Raw genomic sequence first — 12,133 nt, 5'->3', positions numbered from 1 at the left:
TATTATGTAAATAAATTGATTTTTTTCTGTGTTCACACTCTCCATTTTCCTTATATTATGGATATGTGTACACTCACACACACACACACGTCTATCGGTCTCTTTTGCTGAACCACTAGGTTATGGAGACATAAACACACCAACATCAGCTGTTAAGCAATGGTGGGGGAACAAACACAGACACACAAACATATACATATATATATATATATATATATATATATATATGACGGGCTTCTTTCAGTTTCTGCCTACCAAATCCACTCACAAAGCTTTGGTTGGCCTGAGGCTAAAGTATAACACTTGCCTAACTTTTCTCTCAACACAGTTGTGCTTTGTTGGTCATGCACACTGGTGTTGCAAATCTGACAGTGCATACTACCTTCATTTCTCTTCAGCTTTCGCATGTCCTCTGCAGTCAGAGCCCATGTCTCACTACCATGTAATATAGCCATTCTCACACAAGCATTATACAATCTACCTTTCACTCTGTGAGAGAGAGTCATTTTGCTGCCAACAGAGGTAGTAGTTCTCTGAACTTCCTCCACCCTATTCTTATTCTAGAAACAATATTTTCAGAGCATCCACCACTGTTACTAATTTGGTCACCTAAACAGCAGAAACTATTTACTACCTCAAGAGAGCCTCCTGGGCATTTGAGAGAGTTTAAGTCCCTTGTGCTCTTAGTAGTTACTGTTCCTGCGCATCTGCTGCACATGAAAGCAACCTTATCTGATAACCTTCCCACGATTCTACTGCATCTCTTATACTTCCATAGCTTACATTTGGTGCAGCAAATGGAATTACATCCCACTCCTTTCCTACATATTGAACAGGGCCATTTGCCGGCCGGAGTGAGAGTCTTATCTCCTTTCTCACTAACAATGACTTTAGTCTTAGCTAAGCTAACTTTAAGGCCTTTTGATTCCAGGTTTTGCTTCCAAACCTGGAACTTCTCCAATTCTACTTCAGATTCTGCAATAAGAGCAAGATCATTAGCATATAGTAGTTCCCATGGGCACCCACTTTTGAATTCATCTGTTATGGCCTTGAGAACTATGATGAATAAGAGCGGACTAAGAACTGATCTCTGGTAACTTGTACATTAAATTCATCACTGTATTCAAAGCTAATTCTCACCTTATAGACAGCATTGCTGTACATGGTTTGAACTTATCTAACAAGCCACTCCTTTACTCCTAGCTTCCTTAGAGACCACCAAATAAGAGAGTGGGGAACCCTGTCAAAAGCCTTCTCCAGATTGATGAAGGCTAAGTACAATGGCTTACTTTTGGACAAAGACTTTTCTTGCAATTGTCTCACTATGATAGCATCTGTGGTACTTCTCCCAGGAACAAAACAAATTGCATCTCATCTAGTTTAATTTAATCTCTAATTAGTTGAGATATAACTCTCTTGGTAATTTTCATGACCTGATCCAGCAGTTTGATACCTCTGTATTTGTTTCTATCTAAGGCATCACCTTTACTCTTATAACAGCTGACTATAATACTGCTACACCAGTCTTTGGGGATGACACTTTCTTGAATAACCCGATAAACCATGTGAGTGGCTAGGCTGTATCCCACACCACCTGATATTTTCAGTGTTACCTGATGGTCCAGGGGCTTTCCCAGTCTTCATTTTCTCAATTGCCTTTTCTATTATACTGCTATCTGTTCTGATGGCTGGTCCCTCAATTGGTTCAGTATTTGAAAAACTCTGCTTCTCCCAATCATTCTCCACATTTAACAACTTTTCATAATGGTATCTCCATGATCTTTCTTCTCTGAGTCACTAAGTGCAAGCATACCATTATCCATAAGCACACATTTCTCACCGGCCACATCTCTATTCTCTCTGATACACTGCTTTGCAATCTTGAATTCCTCATATTTCTGATCCTCATGCTGCAAAAAATTGGCAAACTTCTTACCTTTTGCTATGTAAATCTGTTGCCTAGCCTTCCTTCTGGCTCCCTGAAGTTTTGCTTCCAGTTTTCCCAGTCCTTTCAGGCCTGTCTCTTCACTTTTATAGCACTGTCTACCTCCTTGTTCCACCACCGAGTCACCCTTGGCCTGGCTGGGACTTTGCACCAACCACAGATTTGGTCAGTGGCACCCAGTAAATTCTCCCACTGGAACTTCCAGTTGTCCTCTAAGCTATATGTCCCTTCCTCATTCTCCTCTCTATCATCAGAGGCTTCCAGTAGAATGTCTCTAAATTTTTGTTGGTTTGCTGGGTCTTTAAGCTTCCATAATCTCCTTTTCCAACATGTTTTATGTCTGAGTCTCTCTAGTCCTAATTCTGAAGTCACTAACTGGTATCTGTCTGTCTGTCTGTCTGTCTGTCCACGCGCGCGCGCACACACACACACACACACACACACACACACACACACACACAAAATATGCATCATCATCATTGTCATCATTTAACATCCTTTGTCCATGCTGGCATGGGTTGGATGGTTTGACCAGGGCTGGCAAGCTGGAAGGCTGCACCAGACTCCAGTCTGATTTGACATGGTTTCTATGGCCAGATGCCCTTCCTAATGCTAACCACTCTGAGACTGTAATGGGTGCTTTTACATGCCACTGGCATGGGTGCTATTTGCATGACACCGGTATCTGCCATGACTGCGATTTTGCACATATATATGAATATATATGTGTGTGTGTGTGTGTGTGTGTGTGTGTGTGTGAAGGGTAAAAGATATCTTGGAAATGTGGTCTCTGCAGTGTTGGTTGTAGCTCTGACAACTTATTTAAGAACATCATGATTTTGAATAAGAATTGATAGAGGATAGAGTTAATGCTTAAGTCTTGCTACTGACAGTTGTTGCGGTGCAGGTAGCACAGTAATACACCCTCAGTCTATGCTGTAGGTGATTAGAATAGCATGAAGCTGTAAATAACTGTGCAAAAGAAAAAGAAAAATTATAATGGTTAGAATGTTGATATTGTAAGCTACAATGCAAGCAATTATTGGATTGGCCAGTAACTCCGAATAAGAACTGGAATACACTGGGAAATACAAGTAACACCCATAGGACCAGTAACATGATAAAATGTATTCAGTGTATGCTGTTGTACCTTGTGCTATACCAATGTTGCTAGAATGAGTTGTTGGTTGGTTTGTGGAAGGCTGTGTATAATAATTGAACAACAACATGCAAACATTTAAACATGATTTATTATTCTTGCACAAGTCATATGGAGTTGGCCATGTGTTACAAATATGCATTTACAGTCAGCAAGATGAAAGAAATATATTGCAATATGCACAGTAGCTGGATATCAAACATTGCAAGGAATATAAATTCATGCACTGCTTCATATCTGCCATTATAACTCATCATCATCGTTTACTGTCTGCTTTCTATGCTAGCATGGGTTGGATGGTTCGACTGGGGTCTGGAAAGCCAGGAGGCTGCACCAGACTCCAGTCTGATATGGCAGTGTTTCTACAGCTGGATGCCCTTCCTAATGCCAACCACTCCGTGAGTGTAGTGGGTGCTTTTTATGTGCCACCGGCACAGGGGCCAGAGGAGGCTGGCAATGGCCATGATCAGTTGGTGCTTTTTACATGCCACCTGCATGGAAGCCAGTCAAGGCAGTGCTGGCATCGGCTACATTCGGATGGTGCTTTTTACGTGGAGACAGTTGTTCTGGCCTGATGTCTACAACATTCAGCAGACTGGTACTCAAAATCAACTCCATTTATAATATTTGTGAAGAAATGTTCTGGGACCTTCCAGAATAATCTTTCGTGTGATGTCTGGTTCCTGACTGGACAATAACTTCACTGCACACATGATCAAACTGCTGCTATGTCATGACTTGAAATCTGCAATGTGGCAACATGAGTTTGAATCTTGCTACACTGTGATGTGATTGGTGATAGGAAGGTCACTCAGCTGCAAAAACCATGCAAAAAAAAAAGAATGTGCCATACAGAGATTGGTGATTTCCTCTATTGTTTCTGTGTCAAATGATAGAAGATTAAATACTGTGAGACTCATTAATGGGTTGATTTATAATTCATGAGCTTCTTCATGCCTTGAATTTTATAATTTGTGTTTTAAGTACAGGATTTGTAATTGCATGCTACTTTTGGAAAATGCTGTAGTCTGTATCTTATTTCATTACCTATATTGTTTGATATTTATAGTTATTGTCTCCTATAAAATTATTTTTTAATTATGATATAACAAATATTAAAGTATAAGGAACCATTTGAAAGGTTTATTCTAAACCATGAAGCAGGTTTAGAGGAGGATTTGAAATGTTTTTCCATTTTGTTATATTTGATATTGAAATATTCTACTAATTTCATATATCTGTGCATATTTAACCTTTTTTTTATCTATCTAATTGACAGTTTCTTCAGTAAACCAACATACCACATAGAATGGACAAGACCAAACGAGTATACTGAAATACGTGTCAGTTCAAAGATGTTATTAGATCATTTACCCAACTCATTAGATGATGCTCTTGAAAGACTTAATGTGCCTTATGAAGAGTTTGCTGCTCAAGTATGATATCAACCTTTAATTTTCTCATCAAGCTCATTACATTAAATATTTCTCATCTCCCACCAACAAATATTCAAATGTTTCAGTCAGTGATTGTATTCAGACATTCATTATTTTGCTGCCTACTTATGGTTGATGAATTAACTCTAATTTATAATTGCTGCTGTTTTATACCTGATTATTCTTTTGGTTCTTTACTCAATTGGTTTTGGAGACTTTCTAAATATTTTTCAGTACAACAGAGTGTATTTTTCTGTTATAATTTCATTAAATTATATTGGATATTGTGGTATGGGTGGCAGTAAACTCTCAGTGTATGAAGTGTGTGACCTGATTTTCAAACTTCTTTTACTTAAAATTTTAATGCTTTTGAAAGAGGCATAAATGTCACTACTCTGTTTCTTTTTCCTCTAAAGTCTGAAGCTTTATGCTTAAGAGGTTGTTATTTGGAAAAAAAAAAGAAAGAGAAACAAAATTGTATATTGTAAATGTTCCAAATTAATGAAGCATGACATAAAAGGTACAGCAATATTTGACAGAACAGTTTTTGTTGTCAAGAAGTTTACCTGATAAAAATCGACAAATTTGCTTTTTATAGTTAGACATGAATATTTTTTCATTTTTATTTTTCTGAATTCCTTTATTGTAACTGTATTTTCATTTTCTCTGAACTTCCAATGATAATCCCACTTTTTTTTTTCTTTGTAATATAATCATTGAAACACTGTGATAAAACCGGAATGTCATTCCCTGCCAACAACATACATTTTGGAGCTATGGGGGTGCATGGGTGGGAATTCTTTGATTCAAAGAAACTTATATATGTCTTCTGTCAATATATTTTACCTAGTATAAAATTTAAAGCATTAGCTAGAATAAATTGTTATTGGAGTTATCAAAATACTTTAAGACAGTGTAAAAGTATCAGGATATTCTGATGTAAACAAATTATATTTAGAACATGTATTATTTTAAGTAAGATTGAAACTATAAAAAAGTATAAAATGTCTTAGTATTGGTCTTTAGTAATAAAAAAAATTATGCAAGACTAGTAATTAATTTAAGATCTTTATCTGCACAAATGTATTTGCACATATTAAGAAATATCTTTAAAATGTCTCTTTAATCATTTTCTGTACAGGTCAATAATTATTCATTGAAAGTGTTTAGGTTCACTAATTTTTGTTTTCTTTTTTTATTCTCCAAAACAAGAGACAATTTTCAAAATTAGATTGAAACCAAAATGCAAAACTAGTATTGATGGCCATTAAAAAAAAAAAAATCAAGTAGTGAAATATTTTTGCATTATTCAATTAGTGGCAACTGCAACAAACTGTTTGCCATTAACTGTAGCAATATTTTGTTCACATGTATATTTATATTTAATTTATTTTTCTATATTTTTGAACACTCTTGTTAAATGCTTTTAATTTAAGTTAGCTTTAAATGTATTTAATTCCCAAAATAAATTGTTACTATTGTTTGATTTTATTTTTACCTTCTAATTTATTCCAAATTGAAAACACCCACCTACTTATTTTGGTAGTTAATGCAAATTACTTATTTGTATACTATATTATTTGCTGTATGTGATCACATAGATATAGAAGAGAATATTGTTCAAATTTTCATTTTATTTATGTGTCATGCTAGTTTAGAAGTTTCATTGGAGAAAAAAAAATTAATTTATGAACTTAACAATTTGCTGGAGCCTGATTGATTTCTGAAGAATACATGAACTTTACACAATATTTCAGTTAATAGTATTTAGCTATTAAGTTACCAGAGGTAAAAATCAAGAGTATTTTGTTATTCTTCTCTGTAGTGCAATCAGTACTGATAATATTTATTCTGTTAACTTATTAACTTTGCATTATATATATATATATATATATATATATATATATATATATATATATGGAAAATAATAGCAAAAGTGTAGAAATAAAAACTAAAGCTAATTATAAACTCATGAAACCTGATACTAAATATACTAAGAAAGGCAAAAATAAAATATCCAGTAAAACAAAATTCAACAGCATTGATAAGAATATATTTGAAAATTCTTATAATAAACATAATCATCATCATCATCATCATCATCGTTTAACGTCCGCTTTCCATGCTAGCATGGGTTGGACGATTTGACTGAGGACTGGTGAAACCGGATGGCAACACCAGGCTCCAGTCTGATTTGGCAGAGTTTCTACAGCTGGATGCCCTTCCTAACGCCAACCACTCAGAGAGTGTAGTGGGTGCTTTTACGTGTCACCCGCACGAAAACGGCCACGCTCGAAATGGTGTCTTTTATGTGCCACCCGCACAAGCCAGTCCAGGGGCACTGGCAACGATCTCGCTCGAAAATCCTACAGGAGCCAGTCAGGCGGTACTGGCAACGGCCACGCTCAAAATGGTGCATCTCATGTGCCACCCACACAAGAACCAGTCCAGGGGCACTGGCAACGATCTTACTTGGCTTGCCGGGTCTTCTCACGCACAGCCCATTTCCAAAGGTCTCGGTCCGTAGTCATCGCCTCGGTAAGGCCCAATGTACGAAGGTCTTGCCTCACCACCTCAGCCCAGGTCTTCCTGGGCCTACCTCTTCCACGGGTTCCCTCAACTGTTAGGGTGTGGCACTTTTTCACGCAGCTATCCTCCTCCATTCTCACCACATGTCCATACCAGCGCAATCGTCTCTCTTGCACGCCACAACTGATGCTTCTAATGTTCAGCTTTTCTCTCAAGATACTTACACTCTGACGGGTATTCACATTGACATTACACATCCAACGGAGCATACTGGCTTCATTCCTTGCGAGCTTACGTATGTCCTCAGCAGTTACAGCCCATGTTTCACTGCCATGTAGCATGGTTGTTCGTACGCATGCGTCATACAGTCTGCCTTTTACTCTGAGTGAGAGTCCCTTTGTCGCCAGCAGGGGTAAGAGCTCTCTAAACTTTGCCCAGGCTATTCTTATTCTAGCAGCTACACTTTCAGCGCACCCACCCCACTACTAACTTGGTCGCCCAGATAGCGGAAGCTATCGACTACCTCTAGTTTTTCACCCTGGAATAATATAAATAATAAAGGAAGACATCCTCCTTGCATAAATTCTGAAAAACATAATATGGATTATGAGTGTCTTAATAAAAAAACTTTGTGGTTCATCATCCCCTTTGCAAGTCAAATTAAAAATAACACAATCAAATCTATTTACTGATCAGTACAGGAACATTTAAATAAAGATAATAAGTATAGTGAAATTATTAATTCTAAATCTATAAAAGTTGGTCATTCCCTATCAAAAAATCTTTTTGCATTTTATATCCTCAGTTAATAATAGAAAATTGGATACTTTTTATAACAGCCGTAACTTAAATAAAAATGATGTTAGGGTAAATTACACTAATAGAAGACATATAACCAATATTAACTTTCTTCCTAACCCCAATAATAGAAATAATAAAAAATGAAAATAATTCTATTAATAATAATGTTAATATGAATTGAGATTGTAGGATTAAAGAAAATTGTAAACTTAATAATAACTGTAAACAGGACAACCAGGTATATAGTTAAATCTGAAAGGAAGGCATACCATTACATAGGCTCAACTGAAACTAGATTTAAACGAAGAATCACAAACCATGTAAGTTGTTTTAGAAATAGACATAAAATTAACAATACTAGTCTCAACAAATTTATATGGATGTTAAAGGATAATGGAAACAATTATACAATTAAATGGGTGGTTGTAAGCCATGCTGTGGCTTACCATATTTAAGATAGGAAATGTTGTTTATGTACCAAAGAGATTTTTCAAATAATAAAATCTAAACATAAATTCTCAAAAAGAGAATATTTTAGCTTGTTGCTACTACTCAAAATGTGTTTTTAGAAAATTTAATTAATTAGTGGATTTATATTAAACTGGAAATTGTAAGTATAGACATGTTACCACTACTTGTAAGATGTATTTAGAAAATTAATTAATTTAGTAAATTAATAATTAATTGAACTGAAAATTATAAGTATAAATAGGATATAAAATAAGTATTAAATAAAGCATATAACATCTAAACACAAATTAACTAACTTTGAGAGGATGAATATTTTAATTTGTTGTGATTAACCTAAGCACAATTTTAGATTATTAAATAGATAATAAATATAACCAAGCGTTAACCTATTCTAATTTGTTGTGATTAACCTAAATATAATCTAGAAAATTAAATAAATTTATTAAATAACTAATGAATTAAACCTAACATTAAAAATACAAACATAATATAATAACTATGGCTTAATTTAAAAATCAAACATAAATTAAAATGATTAGATATAACATTATATAATGATTGAATTTCATTTTAATAATAATATCAAATAATGTCTGAGATAATATAACTACTTTTAATCTAAGCAGGAATATTAACCATGCATGGGTAAAAGGCATAAATATAAATAATATATACTACATTACATTATATAATATTTAAATATATGCTTAATAATAATAATAATAATAATAATAATAATAATAATAATGAACATTGATATTTACTAATTAACCAAATTATACTTAAAAATTTAAGTATAATTAGTATAATTTAATATAACTGTACTTACAAACCAAACATAAGTTAAATATAACATAATATAATCATAAATAACATACACTATGTTATGTTATATTATATAATACTTAAAAATCAGTTTACTAATAATATTGAGTATTGATCTCTATTTATAACATTATACATTTTAATTTAGATATAAATATTATAAATCTATCAATGAAATCAATTTTGATAACATAATACACAAAATAAATCCATGTACTAATCATAAATGTATAGAGTAGGCCTAAATATGAATATTAAGTGCCCCATCCCAACATACATCTAAATGTTTAAATATATAATTCTATAATATAACTAGCAATAAATATAATTATTAATATAATTACTTTAATAAATAATCACTTAATTAATATATAATTACTTTCAACAATATGCATATTTACTAATAACTAATGAAATAACTTTAGAATGAAATATATATATATATATATATATATATATATATATATATATATATATATATATATATATATATATATATATATTTATATATATATATATATATATATATATATATATATATATATATATATATATTTATATATATATATATATATATATATATATATATATATATATTTATATATATATATATATATTTATATATATATATATATATTTATATATATATATATATATTTATATATATATATATATATTTATATATATATATATATATTTATATATATATATATATATTTATATATATTTATATATATATATATATATTTATATATATATATATATATTTATATATATATATATATATTTATATATATATATATATATTTATATATATATATATATATTTATATATATATATATATATTTATATAATATATATATATATATATAAATATATAATATATTTATATATATATATATATTTATATATATATATATATATATTTATATATATATATATATATTTATATATATATATATATTTATATATATATATATATATATATATTTATATATATATATATATATATATTTATATATATATATATATTTATATATATATATATATATATTTATATATATATATATATATATTTATATATATATATATATATATTTATATATATATATATATTTATATATATTTAAAAGAAGCAGTCTGTTGGTTATGATGCCTGCTGATATGATCAATGGCACAGCTTGCTCGTAAAATTAACATGCAAGTGACTGAGCACTCCACAGATATGTGTACCCCTAACGTAGTTTTCAGGAAGATTCAGTGTGATACAAAGTGTGACAAGGCTGCCCCTCTGAATTACAGGTACTATTCATTTTTGCCACCTGAGTGGACTGGAGCAACGTGAAATAGAGTGTCTTGCTGAAGGACACAACATGTCGCCAGGAATTGAACTCACAACCTTATGATCGTGAGCCAAATGCCCTAACCTCTAAGCCATGCACCTTCACACACACACACACATGCACATGCACACACATATATATTAATACATAAATTGATAATATATACACATACACAAGCATACTGTCATCAATTACATTTTTGTCTAGTGGCATTTTTACCCTTAAAATACACTTCATGTTAGAATTTATGAAAGTATATACAAAATATGCATCCCTCTTGTCCTTAATTATTTGCCAATAAATTCTTTCTTTGCTATTAGTTATTCAAAAAAGAGCATGAATTGACAATTTTTAGAATGTTGGGCAAAATGCCTTGTGGTATTTGCTTTGTTTCTTTACATTCTGAGTTCATATCTTACCAACATCAAGAATTATTAATTATTTAATATTTATAACTTTTTAATATTTGTAATTATTTACTCTTTTGGGACGTCTTCTTGGTAATGTTGTCATTAATATTTTTTTTGTTATCCTTGATAATTATTTCACAAAATTTATTAAAATTCTGTTCTTTCTAAATATTCTTTTTTCTGATACAAACTAACCCATGGAAATATTGTCGAGTTAAAAAAAGAATAAAAAAGAAAGTAACAACAAAAACAATCCTTACTTCCTTTCCTTTTGGTTTATGTTGAGTCAGTATAATCTTCTTAATGAACACGTATTTTTATAAATTCATGTAATAAAAACTGTACTGCATAAAGGCAGCAGCCTACGATCAAAAGCTCACTTACTTAGATTGTGAAAAAAACTAACAAATGACGTTAAACATTTAAAGGAAATTCAAAGAATAAAGAATTTTGTCTTCATTGTAATGTTATCATTGCTATATAAGCAAGCAGATATCATACTCTCTTTTGTAAATAGCAGTCTTGAAAGTGTAAAATGTATGCGAATTGTGACTTTTAATATGCAACTGATGAGCCAGATAGATATTACATTGTGGAAATATTTTTTATTTAAGTCATTCTATAAAAACTACTGTTGTATTAATTTTTAAATGCGATGTCATTGCATAAAAAAAAGGTGCTTTTTAGTATCACTTTTATTTATCTTGGCTCAATGTGCTCACAATCATGAAAGAAAAAGCTGATATAAATCTATATGTTAATGGTATATTAAGTTTATTATTGCTACTCAGGCATCTTGAATTTTGAATGCAAATTAAAATTATGGCTCATTATATTGCTCTGCATGTGATGGCCTAGATATCCAAATGTTATTGCATCAAAGTGCTGATGGTATACAACTGACAAACCCTTCAGACAAGAATAAAGTAAGACAACTTTAAGCAATTTTCTTAGAATTGAAGATTAATGATGAGATGTAGCATGTTTCTAAGATATTTCATATTGATTTTGTGAAAGATATATCTTTCAACTTCAAGAAAATGTGAAATAATAGATTTGAGAGCAAACAAGGCTATCAACAACAGCATGTAAATACTTGGTTACAAATAAACTTTTCAATAGTAAAAAATCAAAGCCTAGTTTTTCTAGACAAAGAGTTTTTAAAATAACATTTACCTGCTGTAGTCTATAGCTTTGTTTTTCTTCAGGATTC

General features: G+C 31.4%; 1 protein-coding gene across 1 annotated transcript in view; it reads left to right on the top strand.

Moving 5' to 3' along the window:
- LOC106873000 (diacylglycerol lipase-beta) overlaps window positions 1–6,031 on the top strand; it is a 52,646-nt gene extending 46,615 nt beyond the window's left edge. The window contains exon 12 of the mRNA XM_014920201.3: window positions 4,384–6,031. Coding sequence (XP_014775687.1) covers window positions 4,384–4,546 — 163 coding nt within the window. The 3' untranslated portion in view covers window positions 4,547–6,031. The remainder of the gene's footprint in view (window positions 1–4,383) is intronic.
- Window positions 6,032–12,133: the final 6,102 nt, after the last annotated feature.

Source organism: Octopus bimaculoides, chromosome 3, assembly GCF_046866305.1.
Source record: "Octopus bimaculoides isolate indiv1 chromosome 3, ASM4686630v1, whole genome shotgun sequence".
NCBI classification, from domain to species: Eukaryota; Metazoa; Mollusca; class Cephalopoda; order Octopoda; family Octopodidae; genus Octopus; species Octopus bimaculoides.
This window is presented reverse-complemented; position numbering and strand designations above follow the sequence as displayed.